Genomic DNA, 16,548 nt, shown 5'->3' on the forward strand with positions numbered 1-16,548 from the left:
ACATCAGAGAAACTAGCTGAGGTTTCAGCTCAAAGTTGTTTGCTCCAATGGTAGGAATGGAGATGCTTCTTCCATGTAAATTGGAATTAGGTGCAGTAAAGTCACCAAGCATTCTCCTTGCATTATTGTTGTTGGGTTCGGCTGCTTCTCCTTTACTTGTTCGAAATTTTCAATAAGGTTATCTCTGGATTGTTGTAATTTAGCTTCTCTTAGTTTTCTCTTCAGAGTCCTTTCAGGTTCTGGATCAGCTTCAACAAGAATGCCTTTTTCTTTGTCCCTGCTCATAAGAAAGAGAAGAGAAAAAGAAAAGAAGAGGAATCCTCTATGTCACAGTAAAGAGGTTCCTTATTGTTAGTAGAAAAAGAAAAGGAATAGGGGTGAAGAAGAATGAAGAATCCAAACACAAAGGTGATGATAGGAGCAGAGATGTGAGATGAAGAGAAGTGTTAGTAGATGAATAAATAAATAGAAGGGGATGAGAGGAGGAGAGAATTTTCGAAAAATAATTTTTGAAAAAGAGTTAGTGATTTTCGAAAATAGTTTTTGAAAAAGGTTAGTAGTTTTTCAAAAATTCAAATAAAAAATAAAATAATTAGTCTAATTAAAAAAAAATTTTGAAAAAGAGGGAAGATTTTTTCGAAAATTAGACAGAGAGAGTTAGTTAGGTAGTTTTGAAAAAGGTGAGAAACAAACAAAAAGTTAGTTAATTAGTTGAAACAAATTTTGAAAAGATAAGAAGTTAGGAAGTTAGAAAAGATATTTTGCAATCACTTTTTTGAAAAAGTAAGATAAGAAGATATTTTTGAAAAGATATGATAGAAATTAGTTTTTGAAAAAGATTTGATTTTTAAAATCACAATTAATGACTTGATTCACAAGAAATCACAAGATATGATTCTAGAACTTAAAGTTTGAATCTTTCTTAACAAGCAAGTAACAAACTTGAAATTTTTTGAATCAAAACATTAATTGATGATGTTATTTTCGAAAATTATGTGATAAAGATAAGAAAAATATTTTTGAAAAATATTTTTGGAATTTTCGAAAATAACCAATGTTCTGAAAACCGGTTCAAACTGGCCGGTCGGACCGGTCGAACCGTGAACCGATGGCTGTAGCGGTTCGGGCAATAGTAAAAACCGCAATATTTGAAAACCGAACTTGAACCGACGAACCGGCCGGTTACCGATCAGTCGAACCGAACCGGGACCCGGCCGGTTTTTTAACATTGCAGCAAAACGCCGCCGTTTTGTGCTGTTGAGGGAACCCTAATTCTGAGTTTTCTTTCTCCTTCGCAAGTTCGCAGCCTCCAGCCCTCCACTTCCTCGTTCCTCCAGCCTTCCAAGCAATAGAACACCACCCAGTCACCGCACTCACCGCACTCACCGCACTCACCACCCAGTTGTCAGCTCCAGACTCCAGGAGGCCCTCAACGCACTCACCGCCGTCGCACTCACGCCCTCAACTCCAGCCTTCAGCACGGTCACGCCCTCACCGCCGTCGCACTCACGCCCTCACCGCCGTCGCACTCACGCCCTCAGCCACTTCGCATGTCACCTCCGCCGAGCTCTGCCTCTGAGAAAGCAGTAGAGAAGCGTTGAAGCGTTGTCCTTCAAGCTCTGAGAGAAAGCAACAGATTTCCTCATTTTCAGGTAATTTTTAATTAGGTTATCAACATGATTTTGTGATGCCATCCGATTCTGATGAAAGTCATGAAACTGTGCTCTGATTAACTGAAGTCTGAGTCTCTACTCTCTAAAAACTGAAACTGTTATGAGTTCATTTTGTGATTTCATTGATTCTGATGAACTGAACTGATGAACTGAACTCTGGGTCTCTACTCTCTGAAATTGTTTTAAATTTATTTTTTGATTTCATTGATTCTGATGAACTGTGCTCTGATGAACTGAACTCTGAGTAAACTGTTATGAATCTATTTTTTGATTTCATTGATTCTGATGAACTATGCTCTGATGAACTGAACTTTGAGTAAACTGTTATGAATTTATTTTTTGATTTCATTATTTCTGATGAACTGTGCTATGATGAACTGAACTCTGAGTCTCTACTCTCTGAAACTGTTATGAAATAATTTTGGGATTTCATTGATTCTGATGAACTGAACTCTGATGAACTGAATTCTGATTTTGTGAACAAAGAATTTTATTGAACCTGAGATGTTGTACTTGTTTGTATACTCTGATTTTGGATTTTGGATGTTGTTTGTTCATTTATTGTGAAATTGAGAGTTGAGATTATTGGGTTGGATTGCTGGTAATATTTAGGTATGGAAGAAAGTATCAACCAAGACCTACCTAGGAATAATAATGCTGAAAATAATTCTGCTTCGAATGAATGTTCTCCTCCTCCCGCGAGTAACGAAAATCAATCACAAACTTGTAGTGTTAGGGGGAAAAGTGATCCTGCTTGGAGATACATTGCTTTACAGAATATAAATGGAAAACCCCATTACCAATGCTTATTTTGTCTGAGTACTTTTGGGGGCGGGGGAATTAATAGAATGAAAAAGCATTTGGCGAAGATAGGTGGAGACATTAAGAAGTGTTCTAAGGTCCCGTATGATGTAGAAAAACAAATGGAAGGTTTATTGAAAGAGATTCAGAAAAGTAAAACTAGTAAAAGCAAAGTAAGTTTTAATGAAGAGGGTACCGATGAGTGTGAGGATGCAATTGATGAAGCAATAGCGCAAGAGGAACAACAAACTCCGAGTCAGTTACCAACTAAGGAGGTTGTTGGAGGTGATCCAAAAAAGAAATCAAAAACCATTATTCCTCCTATGTTTGCACCAAGAACAACTTCGGGCAGTCAACAAAGTCTGAAAAGCGTGTTTCATAACAAAGAGGCGCTTCATGAAGTTGATAAGCGAGTGGCTAGATGGCTTTTGGATTGTAGGATTCTTTTCAATGTGGTTATGTCACCTTTTTTTCAAGATATGTTGGATGGTGTAGCTGGCTATGGGCCTGGTTATATAGGTCCTTCTTATGACTCTTTAAGGGTTAACTTATTAGCCGATCTCAAAAGGGAGTGTCAAATGGTTGTTGATAGCTATAGGTCTGCTTGGAAAGAAATTGGATGTACTCTCATGGCTGATGGTTGGACAGATCAAAGGCAAAGAACGTTGATTAATTTTTTGGTTTATTGTTCGAAAGGGTTGTGCTTTGTGAAATCTGTTGATGCCTCAAGTATAGTTAAAAATGCTTCTAGCTTGTGTGACTTGTTTTCAGAGGTGATTGAATGGATTGGACCTGATAATGTTGTTCATGTAGTAACCGATAATGCTGCGAATTATGTTGCTACTGGTAGGCTTATTAGTAAGAAATTTGAAAATATTCACTGGTCACCTTGTGCTGCTCATTGCTTGAATCTTATTCTAAAAGATATAAGCAGCATGCCACATATTTCTAGCCTTGCAACACGTGCTTCAAAGATTACTGTGTTTGTATATAATCATCCGGTGTTCTTGTCCTGGCTAAGACAAAAAGATAATTGGAAGGAGATTGTTCGTCCAGGTCCAACTCGTTTTGCCACTGTCTTCCTCACATTGATGAGTATCTTTGAGCGCAAATCAGAATTACAACAATTGGTTGTTGATACACACTTTACCGGACACAAATTAGGAAGGAGTGCTAATGGTAGAGCTGTGAGTGCAATTATCCTAGACAATAAATTTTGGGATGATTGTTTTACTGTATGCCAAATTGTGAGTCCGTTGATTAAATTGCTGAGGTTTGTAGATGCTGATGATAAACCATCATTGGGAATTGTTTATGAAGGTATGCTGAGGTCAGAAAATGGAATCAAAGAAATGTTCAAGAATAGGAAGAGTGCATATCAACCTTACACAGAGATTATCAACTCAAGATGGGACAAACATTTGAAAAAAAATCTTCACGCAGCAGCCTATTTCTTAAATCCTGAGTGCTTTTTTTCTGAAAATTATAGAGAGTCACCTGATGTCATGCGAGCTTTACTTGATCTTGTTACATTGCATTGCAAGGTTAATAATTTAGATTCAGTTGAGGCAATGAAAGAAATACACTTATATAGAGATCGAAAGGAAAGCTTTGATAGGCCTGAAGCTGTTCCAGCTGCAAAAAAACTTCAACCTGGTACTAATATCTGTTTGATAATAAGCTTTAGTTATTTACTTATTTTATGTTTTGGTTTCCTTAATTTGATAACTAATACTTGAGATATGGGATTGTAATTTGTAGATGAATGGTGGAGGTTGTTTGGTAGTTCTGCTCCGTGTTTACAAAAAATTGAAGTTCGCATTCTTAGCCAAGCATCTGCTTCTTCAGGGTGTGAAAGGAATTGGAGTCTTTTTGATCAAATTCATACAACAAGAAGGAATAGATTGGAGCATGATAGGCTAAGTGATATTGTGTATGTTACATATAATTTGCGTCTTAAATCCAGGTAATCTATATTTCATCCTTTCATTTCATATCATTAGATTTTGTATAGCTAATATACTAGGCTTATCATCTATTGTATTTAATTTGTTAGGAATGAAAGAAAAAAAAGAAAGCAAAAGTCGCAATATGATCCAATCGATATTGAAACTATTGATAAGGTTGATTTTTGGGTGACGGAAGAGGTTGTTGAAAAAGAGCCTGATCTTCCAAGTAATATTGAAGACTTGCTTCGTGAGTATTATAGTTTATTGATCAGACAATAAATTACAATAGCTTTTATCTTTAATTTATTGATAATGTGTTATATTTTCTTAGATGAGATTGATGCTGATTTAGATCAAGGTGGTGGTGGTGGTAGTACTAGTACATTTTATGCTGCACCACTTGCTTTTTCTGGTCCAAGTAGTGGAAATGAAGGTGATGAAATCAATGAGGCAAATCTGTAGCAAATTATGGAGGATTTTGATGATTGATGACAAACTTGGATCATTTTGATGATGCTATCTTGGGTTTGATTGGTTGTTTGAGGACTTTTGAACTTTGAATTTGTATTTGAATGAGATTATAACATTTGGTTTATGTAGTAACTTTTAATTTGAATGATATTTTAAAGTTTTGAAAGAGAAAAAGGGAAAGATATTTTTTTTATTTTTTGAATTTTGAATGATGAGAGAGAAAAACATGAAAATGATGCAATGCATGAGATTTTTAGATCAAAACAATGAATGCATGCAAGAATGCTATGAATGTCAAGATGAACACCAAGAACACTATGAAGATCATGATGAACATCAAGAACACATTTTTGAAAAATTTTTTATGCAAAGAAAGCATGCAAGATACCAAATTTAGAATTCTTTAATGCTTAGACATAAAGAATTCAGGAATGCATATGAAAAATAAGAAAAGACACAAAACATGCAAATGCAAAGATCAAACAAGAAGACTTACCAAGAACAACTTGAAGATCATGAAGAACACTATGAATGCATGATTTTTTCGAAAAATGCAAGATGAACATGCAATTGACACCAAACTTATAACATGACTCAAGACTCAAACAAGAAACACAAAAAAATTTTTCGATTTTTATGATTTTTTAATTTTTTTGTATTTTCTTTTAATTTTTCCGAAAATCATTTTTAAAAAAAAAAGAGAAATAAGGATTCCAAAATTTTTAATATGAATTCCAGGAATCTTATGCTCTTTAGTCTAAAGCTCCAATCAAAGGGTCAGGCATGGCTTAATAGCCAGCCAAGCTTTAGTATGTATCCAGACATGACACGCCTAACATGCCCTACAGTCAGCTACGCTTCAACATGCTTCATGAAACACTAGAATTCATTCTTAAAAATTCTGAAGAAAAATATATTTTTTTTGAAAACATTTTTATTTAAAATTTTTTTTTTTTGAAAACAAAGGAGAAATTTTTGAAAAATTTTTTTATGAAAAGAAAACGAAAAGAAAGTTACCTAATCTGAGCAACAAGATGAACCGTCAGTTGTCCAAACTCGAACAATCCCCGGCAACGGCGCCAAAAACTTGGTATGCGAAATTGTTACTCAGGTTGTGAATTGTTGTTCGAAATTGATTCCCTGGCAATGGCACCAAAAACGGATGCAAAGAACCACGGTCTAAACATATCTTCACAACTTCACATAACTAACCAGCAAGTGCACTGGGTCGTCCAAGTAATACCTTACGTGAGTAAGGGTCGAATCCCACGGAGATTGTTGGTATGAAGCAAGCTATGGTCACCTTGTAAATCTCAGTCAGGCAGATATAAAATAGTAATGGGGTTTTCGAAAATAAGTAATAAAAGAAGGATAGAAATACTTATGTAAATCATTGGTGAGAATTTCAGATAAGCGTATGGGGATGCAATCGTTCCTCTGAACCTCTGCTTTCCTGCTGTCTTCATCCAATCAGTCTTACTCCTTTCTATGGCTGGCTTTATGTAAGGATGTCACCGGTGCCAATGGCTACTTCAATCCTCTCGGGAAAATGGTCCAAATGCTCTGTCACAGCACGGCTAATCGTCTGGAGGCATCACCCTTGTCGTTGGTTTCATCTTCTGGACGCCAGAATTGGGCAGAGAGCTGGCGTTGAACGCCAGTTTGCGTCGTATAAACTTGGGCAAAGTATGGACTATTATATATTTCTAGAAAGCCCTGGATGTCTACTTTCCAACACAATTGAGTTCTGTAGCTCCAGAAAATCCATTTTGAGTACAGGGAGGTCAGAATCCAACAACATCAGCAGTCCTTCTTCAGCCTCTGAATCTGATTTTTGCTCAAGTCCCTCAATTTCAGCCAGAAAATACCTGAAATCACAGAAAAACACACAAACTCATAGTAAAGTCCAGAAATGTGAATTTAACATAAAAACTAATGAAAATATCCCTAAAAGTAACTAGATTCCACTAAAAACATACTAAAAACAATGCCAAAAAGCGTATAAATTATCCGCTCATCAACTGCCTTGTTTGCTGTTTATTTTCCGGGACAATCCAATTTTAGCCGGAATGCTGCCCAAATTTTTTGTAAATTGTTTTCTTTCATGTTTTGGTTTGGCAATCTGAACTCTGTTGTCCTCTGCTTTAACCAAACCATTTCATGCATGCTATGGCAGACTTTCTTATCCTCTTTGATTTCCTGGTTTATAAACTGCATCTGTGATATTCTGATTCCAATTCTTGCTTTCTTTATATCTCTTTGAATCAACATCACCCTGTTTTCCTTGTTCGGTTGTGAGTTAATTCTAGTCATAATTGTGAATCCTTGTTATCTGGAATATTTTCTTTATGCCACTTACCTTAACCCACATTTTACTGACTCACTAATTTTAATTTAATAACTTCTTTTTCAAATTCTAACCATACTAACCTTTTCAAAATCTCTTTTCTGATTTTTTTTTTCACTTTCCTCTAACTTTCTAACCATGGCATAATGACAATTTTTTTATTTAACTTGAATTCTGATACAGTTTGGATTGTAATTTCTTCTTTTCCAAATTTTAAACTACTACACAATCCTTAATTTACATTTACTTGACTCATTTACCTCATTCTAACTCTCCTTTGCCGCTTTGAGTTTTCTTTGTTTAACTTGCCTATTTGCATCCCTATTTTTATCCATATCCTGGTTTCCCATTTTTCAGGATGTCTACCTCACAGAGGAAAGGAAAAGGCAAGAATACTGGCAAGCGCAAGAGAGGAGATTCCTCCCAGTCTATCATTGCACTCATGCATGATTCCTCATGGCGGGAGAAGAACTTTACACAGCAGGAAAAAGTTGACCAGCTGCTCCCTGCAAATGATCCAATAAAATTTGCAAAACGGTACTGTGAGCTGAAATACCCGGCTTTTGCAAACTCCAGGAATCTATACCTGGAGAGAACTCTGAAGATTCCAGAAGCACTCCAGCAGTACACCACTGAGCAAATCAAGCAGAGAAGCTGGTTCTTTCTGGAAAGAACACTGACAGAGGTCAACGCATCTTGGGTCCGGGAATTCTACTGCAACTAATACCTCACCACCCTAGATGCCGTACACCTGAGAGGAAAACAAATTATGGTCACTGAGGAGGCCATAGAGGACATTCTCCAGCTCCCAGCCAAGTCCGATCAGCCTGATGGTTATTCAAAGGCTGAGGAGGACATGCGCCTGATGCAGTTTGATTGGGATGCTGTAAAGGCACGGATAGCTCTCGACCCGACTGTTCCTTGGGAGATGGGTCAGGACACCACCATGCCTAGAGGGATCAAGAGGGCGTACTTAAATGATGAGGCTCGGTTGTGGCACCAGATCTTAAGTAATTATGTGATGCCGAGTACTCACGAGACGGAGATCCCAACTACTATGATCACCCTCCTATGGTGTGTACTGGAGGGTAAGGACCTTTATCTACCACGCTTTATCCGGCATTATATGGCCAGGGTCCACATCCAAGGCACCCTCCCTTTCCCGTATCTGGTTACACAGCTAGGCCGTCGAGCTGACGTGCCTTGGGAGGATGCCGATGAGAGACCACCAGCGGCGGACTGCAGGAAGATCATTCCTCACAGCAGGAACTTCCTAGCTTTGGACTACAGACCACCACCCTTCACTGCTACTGATGATACAGCCCCACCGTCTGTTGGACCCTCTTCATCCACAGCTGCCACTGCTGCCCCTGCTGCTACCACTGCACCTCCACCTGCCTCTGAGCCCGTATACTGCCTCGTGCATCGCCTATTCCGACAGCTTGATCAGATGGAGCGCCGTAACCGGTACCAGTATGAGAGATTGAAGCGGCGCAGCCAGCGACGCTATTCGCATCTAAAGCTGATGATCCGACAGGGTGGTGACATCCCCTCCGAGCCCGACACACCATCAGAGCCATCAGAGGAGAAGGAGGATGAGCACGAGGAGGAGACTCATTTCCAGGAGGAAACCCATCAGCAGGCAGCCACAGAGCAGGCCGTCCCGCATCAGGAGGTTACGCATCAGATAGAAGCTGCAGATCCGGAGATCCCGATCCAGTCAGCACCGCCTCTACAGCAGCCAGACCTTCAGCCCACCACCACCACAGAGCTTCCAGCTACCATCCCTACCAGTGATGACACCCCTTCACACCCGGCTTGACTGAGCATCAGGGACAATGCTTCATTTTAAGTGTGGGGAGGTCGCCATCTCTGGCGTTTTATTTTGGTGAACCACTACATCTCTTTTTCTTTTATTTTGGATATTTTTCTGTATTTTTTTTTCTGAGTACTTATACATTGCTGCTTTTATGTATCTTTACTCTACTTTTGCATTTTACATTTTTAGTTCATATTTTTAGTTATTTAGTTTAGTTTGCAATTCTGACTTATTAGTGGATTAATTAGTATAGTTTACCCTTTTTAGCATAAGATAGCATAGTTTAATTTGAAAAATAAAAAGGAAGTAAACTAGGAAATTGAACATAACATATTTAAATCCATAAACCTTGTATATATAGCATTACATCATATAGTTAAGCTGACAACATTTCATCAAGGAGGAACATTAAAACTTTAAAGGCTACCCTAAATAATTTTTTTATGAGAATAATGGAAATTTTTAACTAAACCTGCATAACATATATGAATGATATATGATGCTTGAGTTAGAGAACACACAGCCTGTGAGTATTGAGCTTAATTGTATGGTTGCATTCAAACCATAATTTCATTCCTATGTGTTTCGCTTCTTTTTATTCTGATGTTCTTTGAAACAAAAGGTAGAAAAGTTGAAAGAAATAAAATAATTCAGAAAAGAGAAGTGATCAATTACCATGTGCATTAAAAAAAAAGAGAAGTTATTTTTCAGCATTTAATAAAAGGGAATACAAAAGAATTCCCCAATGCAAAATAAAAGCAATGCACATGGGATAAAAATAAAAATTGAAACACGAGCATGTGACAACAAGTGGGATAACATGGGAAAATTGGTAAAGAAGCTTATTCTACTAAATATGTATTTTAGGTGAGATCTTAGTCTAATTAAGGATTCACTTATTAGCTCACTTAGCCTTATACATATATCCTTAACTTTACCTTGGCCCCATTACAACCTTAATTAAAGACCTCATGACTTTTGGTATGACTGTACTCTAAAATTGTTGGTTGGTTAGATGAAGAACAAAGTGATAAAAAGTAAGAATAAAAAGAAAAGTAGAGTGAATAAACCCAATAAACACTGAGTGACTAGAGGGTAAACACAAAATCCAATGAGGGTTCAATAGCTCATCAGCATATATCTGTGCTTAAATTACTAATTGTTTTGCAAGTTTGTACAATATTTCCCATCTCATTTGCTAAAATGCTTTATTATTTAAGGGTTGGCTATATATAACTCCTTGAGAATGTGGATTAATTTGACTACATGTAAGCTTTATATATGAGTGGATAAATTGGAATTGCACGACTCATTTAGGTAGATGCATTTAGAATAGGTTGCATTTCATAACATTCCACCACTTTAACCTTACCTTATTCTTTACCTTGGATTTAGCATGAGGACATGCTATTGTTTAAGTGTGCGGAGGTTGATAAACCCATATTTCATGAGTTATTTTGTGCTTAGTTTGAGTGATTCATTCAATCCTTCAACCACTTATTCATATTAATTGCATGGTTTTACTTTCCCTTCCTTATTATGTGAAGTATGTGAAAAACATGTTTCCTAAGCTTTAATATTAATTATTTTAATTACCTTTATTTCCATTCGATGCCGTGATTAGTGTGTTGAGTAGTTTCAGATTTTCTAAGGCAGAATGACTTAAAGGATGGAAAAGGAAACATACAAAAATGGAAGGAAAGCACAAAACGGAGCTTCTGAAGAAACTGGCATCCACGTGATCGCATGGACGAAGCGATCACGTGCCAAGCGCGAATCAGCAACGACGCGGCCGCATGACTGACGCGACCGTGCGCCTTAAGCAGAACGCACATGACGCGGTCGCGTGACTGACGCGACCGCGTGGCAAGGAAATGCTCCGAATGACGCGACCGCGTGACCCACGCAGACGTGTGACAGAGGCCACGCACCAGAAATTGCAGAAAATGCTCATAGCGAATTCTGAAGCCCTTTTTTGGCCCAAATCCAAGTCCAGAAGGCATAGACTAGAGGTTATGAAGTAGGGGAATGCATCCATTCAGGGGGAGCTCGCCAATTTTCACTTTTCATGATTTAGATTTAGTTTGAGAGAGGTTCTCTCCTCTCTGTCTTTTAGGATTAGGATTAGGATTTAGGACTTCTCTTAGTTTGTAAGAGTGACTCTCGATCCAGGTTTAATATTTACTTCAATGCTTTTATTCGTACCTATAAATGTTTCCAACTTGACTTATGAATCCTTCCCATGTTATGATTTGAATTAATGATTATTTGAGGTATTTCAGCTATTGATTGCTTTCTCCTTAATCTGTGTTACCATTGCTTTCCATCTAAGGACATTTTTATTCCAACAATTTTACTTTTCCCTTTTTGGTCTTGGTTAAGAAATCAGTAACTCAACATTATTAAACTCAGCATAATTGACAATCATTATCTTGCTAATTGAACTGAACTTCAATAATCCCAACTTTTTCTTAGGAAATAAATAGGATTCGAAGGTCAAACTAATTAGTCCCTTGACTTTCCTTTACTTTAGTAAAGGTTAACTAAGTGGAATTTAGATTCAACTTTCATTATTGTTGAGAGAGATAACTAAGTTGGACTTCCAATTTCTCTTACCTTGCCAAAAGTTGCTTTATAGTATTTATTTATTTTAATTTCTATTTACTTTACTTGTCATTCAAATCACTTGCTTCTCACCTTCTAAACCCCGATTACAACCTTTATAGCCAATAATAAGAATATACTTCCTTGCAGTTCCTTGAGAAGACGACCCGAGGTTTGAATACTCGGTTAACAATTTTAAAAGGGGTTTGTTACTTGTGACACCCAAAACGTTTGTATGAAAGGGACTTTTGAATGTATCATGCCCAAGTCCGGCAACCCGAGAAGCAGAGGTTCGCCTAAGGGAAACAATAAATAAATTTCAAACAACCATTCGACAACTGGAGCAAGTAGTAATTCAATGGGTTTCTAGATGCTCAAATACACAAGGATCAGCTACAGCCCCATGTGAACAGTCTAACGAAGAGCGTAGCATGAAGGAAATACCAGAAACTCCAGTGGATAAGACAGAGAACGAATTCGTACTAGAACAAGTAGAAGAAGCTGTCATTGTTCAAGAAGAAGAGTTGGTTGAAGATCTAGGAGATGCTGAACCTCCATGGGAACCCAGAACTGAGGATAACTCCGTCAAGGACGCTACAGTTGATGCTAAGGAGGATATTGTACAATCTCCAAGGCAAGTTGTTTATGAAGAATCAGACGGGATAACCCAGGACACAAATTCCCTTGATGATGAAAGTCACAAGTCAAATTCTCTTAGTAATGAACTGGCATCCGCAAGTGAATTCTCTGAGGTCGAAGAATCTTCCCCAAGTGAATATGAAGATGATGCAGAGGTAGATTTCTCTCAACCTCCAATCTATGACTCAAGTGATGAGGAAGACATAGAAGACTTTGACCAGGGTGATACTACATTTGAAGACTCTTACAAGGAAGTGGAGAAATTCACAGAAGAACCCAAGGGAGTAGAACTTACAGAACCACCAGAAACACCTATCCCAAGGCCATTACCACCTAATACAAGCTTCAAGTGGGTACAATCCTTAACCTATAACTTTACTTATTCACTTGAATATGGTTTTCTTGAAACAGATGGCCAGCTTAGAGCTCTTTGTGGCTTTAAGAGTAAGAGGGAAATGGCTCGTACTCAGAGCTGGTGCACAAGGTTCAATAAGGTTCCACGCTTCACCTCAAAGTACATGGATTGGTATCATGCTCAATTGCATGGATCACGGAGAACGTTTGGTCACCATGGTGAGATTCTACTTTTTAAACCGCCTGGATGGAAACATATAGATCAAGATGGAGGAGGATTTAACAGCAAAGCTTGGGATCCTGGAATCTATTCTGACATTTGTCACCCCGGGAGCCTGAAAATTTGTCTGAAGCTTTACATGCCTAGTTTGAGACCCCGGAGGCTATTGGCATTCCAAGCACTGGTGGAAATTTCTGGATGAATTTAAACACAAGCCACCATAACAGGAAGCCCTTCCAATATCCAACTTAAGGACTTTAACCAAAAGTGCTAGGTGGGAGACAACCCACCATGGTATGGTCGTTCCTTTTGCAATTTTAATTTTATTTCATTTTGTTTGTTTTTGAATTTTATTTTTATTTTATTAAACCTGGAATCATGCATAGCATTCACATTAAGCATTGCATCCTGCATTAAGTAAAAAAAAAAAAGGGATGCATGATGCGACCGCGTGCCCCATGCGATCGCGTCATACTACAAATACACTACCGACATGACCGCGTCATCCACGCGGCCGCGTGCCTTAGAGATCGGCGTCAAAAATCCAACGTCCAAAGAGTTAGGCTGGAATCGTGCGGCCCTTGTGCATTTTGCACAAATTGGCTCACGCGATCGCATGCCCCATGCGATCGCGTCACTTGCACAGTACCAATCCCACGCAACCGCGTGAGCGACGCGATCGCGTCGCATGGATTGCACATCACCCTAGAAGGAGACAGAGAGTTGTGCTAAAATGGTGCTGGGGTCGTGCGTTTAGCACACTTTCCAGCGACGCGATCGCGTGACCCACGCGATCGCGTCATCCCCTCTTCCACCCCTTTCATCCGATCGCGCGCCCCACGCAATCGCGTCACTCCCATTTTCACCCCAACCACACGACCGCGTGCCCCACGCAACCACGTGGATTCAAAAATATAACCCCCCCCAGCCACGCGAACCCTATCAGTCGCGCAGCCCCCCAACCCTCTTCTCCCTCTCTTCTTCTTATTCTCTTCTTTTTATCCTATTTGATTTTCAGTTGCTTGGGGACAAGCAACAATTTAAGTTTGGTGATATGATGAGCGGATAATTTATACGCTTTTTGGCATTGTTTTTACATAGTTTTTAGTATGATTTAGCACACTTTCCAGCGACGCGATCGCGTGACCCACGCGATCGCGTCATCCCCTCTTCCACCCCTTTCATGCGATCGCGCGCCCCACGCGATCGCGTCACTCCCATTTTCACCCCAACCACGCGACCGCGTGCCCCACGCGGCAGTGTGGATTCGGAAATATAACCCCCCAGACACGCGAACCCTATCAGTCGCGCAGCCCTCCCCTAACCCTCTTCTCCCTCTCTTCTTCTTCTTCTTCTCCCAACCTCCACCCAGCCACCACCAAGCAACCACCTCGCCACCACCCAGACGCCGCCGTCGTCCAGACACCGCCGCCGTACCACCCCCTCCCCTTCTTTCTTCTTCTTTCTTCCTCTCTTCTCCCCTCTCCGCCACTGCCCTCCGCGACCACCACCCACTACCGCCGGCCATCCAGCCGCGCCCCTCCGCCACCCACACGCAACCCCCCTCCCTTCCTCTATCAATTACCCTAAACCCTATCCCCATTACCCCCTTCTCCACTGCCCCCTCAGCCGCCACCGCGCCGTCGTACCCCCTCCACCGCGCCGGACGCCTCCGCAGCCACCACCCAGCCGCTTTCTTACCCCGTTCTACTCCTCACACCTATCAGGTTCCGATGAACACCGCCTTCCTATCTTTTGCAGTTATTTTACAATTTTTTCTGTTCATGTTCATAATTAGGATAGATAGATATGCATGATGTAGTGGATTTTTAGGTTGTTAGGTAGCTTAGGTTGTGGTTAGTGGATCTAGGTCTGTTTACTTGCACTGTTCATGCTTCTGTTTTATCATAACTGCAATTCTGCTGTTCCTGTGACCTTGTTCATATGCTGTGATTTCCTGCATTTGCTGCTTGTTACTCTGAATTTTCATGTTTCTATTAAATATAGATAACTGCAGCATGTTTTTAATTCATATGAACTGCCTTGTTTGCTGTTTATTTTCCGGGACAATCCAATTTTAGCCGGAATGCTGCCCAAATTTTTTGTAAATTGTTTTCTTTCATGTTTTGGTTTGGCAATCTGAACTCTGTTGTCCTCTGCTTTAACCAAACCATTTCATGCATGCTATGGCAGACTTTCTTTTCCTCTTTGATTTCCTGGTTTACAAACTGCATCTGTGATATTCTGATTCCAATTCTTGCTTTCTTTATATCTCTTTGAATCAACATCACCATGTTTTCCTTGTTCGGTTGTGAGTTAATTCTAGTCATAATTGTGAATCCTTGTTATCTGGAATATTTTCTTTATGCCACTTACCTTAACCCATATTTTACTGACTCACTAATTTTAATTTAATAACTTCTTTTTCAAATTCTAACCATACTAACCTTTTCAAAATCTCTTTTCTGATTTTTTTTTTCACTTTCCTCTAACTTTCTAACCATTGCATGATGACAATTTTTCTATTTAACTTGAATTCTGATACATTTTGGATTGTAATTTCTTCTTTTCCAAATTTTAAACTACTACACAATCCTTAATGCACATTTACTTTACTCATTTACCTCATTCTAATTCTCCTTTGCCGCTTTGAGTTTTCTTTGTTTAACTTGCCTATTTGCTTCCCTATTTTTATCCATATCCTGGTTTCCCATTTTTCAGGATGTCTACCTCACAGAGAAAAGGAAAAGGCAAGGCTACTGGCAAGCGCAAGAGAGGAGATTCTTCCCAGTCCATCATTGCACTCATGCATGATTCCTCATGGCGGGAGAAGAACTTTACACAGCAGGAAAAAGTTGACCAGCTGCTCCCTACAAATGATCCAATAAAATTTGCAAACCGGTACTGTGAGCTGAAATACTCGGCTTTTGCAAACTCCAGGAATCTATACCTGGAGAGAACTCTGAAGATTCCAGAAGCACTCCAGCGGTACACCACTGAGCAAATCAAGCAGAGAGGCTGGTTCTTTCTGGAAAGAACACTGACAGAGGTCAACGCATCTTGGGTCCGAGAATTCTACTGCAACTACTACCTCACCACCCTAGATGTCGTACACCTAAGAAGAAAATAAATTCTGGTCACTAAGGAGGCCATAGAGGACATTCTCCAGCTCCCAGCCAAGTCCGATCAGCCTGATGGTTATTCAAAGGCTGAGGAGGACATGCGCCTGATGCAGTTTGATTGGGATGCTGTAAAGGCACGGATAGCTCTCGACCCGACTGTTCCTTGGGAGATGGGTCAGGACACCACCATGCCTAGAGGGATCAAGAGGGCGTACTTAAATGATGAGGCTCGGTTGTGGCACCAGATCTTAAGTAATTATGTGATGCCAAGTACTCACGAGACGGAGATCCCAACTGCTATGATCACCCTCCTATGGTGTGTACTGGAGGGTAAGGACCTTTATCAACCACGCTTTATCCGGCATTATATGGCCAGGGACCACATCCAAGGCACCCTCCATTTCCCGTATCTGGTTACACAGCTAGGCCGTCGAGCTGACGTGCCATGGGAGGATGCCAATGAGAGACCACCAGCGGCGGACTGTAGGAAGATCATTCCTCATAGCAGGAACTTCCTAGCTTTGGGCTACAAACCACCACCCTTCACTG

At 39.8% G+C, this 16,548-nt stretch overlaps 1 protein-coding gene across 8 annotated transcripts in view; it reads left to right on the top strand.

The window, feature by feature from the left end:
- LOC107640867 overlaps nt 1-5,026 on the top strand; it is a 21,739-nt gene extending 16,713 nt beyond the window's left edge. The window contains exons 1-4 of one of the 8 annotated variants that reach the window (XM_016344368.2): nt 3,942-4,130; nt 4,236-4,440; nt 4,531-4,670; nt 4,755-5,026. In XM_016344368.2, the coding sequence (XP_016199854.2) occupies nt 3,980-4,130; nt 4,236-4,440; nt 4,531-4,670; nt 4,755-4,885 (627 nt within the window). In that variant the 5' untranslated portion in view covers nt 3,942-3,979 and the 3' untranslated portion in view covers nt 4,886-5,026. Of the gene's footprint in view, nt 1-1,503; nt 1,653-2,285; nt 2,417-3,941; nt 4,131-4,235; nt 4,441-4,530; nt 4,671-4,754 lie in introns of those variants that run through there. The other 7 variants (XM_021124208.1, XR_002363310.1, XR_002363309.1 and 4 more) reach the window with 7 other exon arrangements.

This window comes from Arachis ipaensis, chromosome B05 (assembly GCF_000816755.2).
Source record: "Arachis ipaensis cultivar K30076 chromosome B05, Araip1.1, whole genome shotgun sequence".
NCBI lineage: Eukaryota > Viridiplantae > Streptophyta > Magnoliopsida > Fabales > Fabaceae > Arachis > Arachis ipaensis.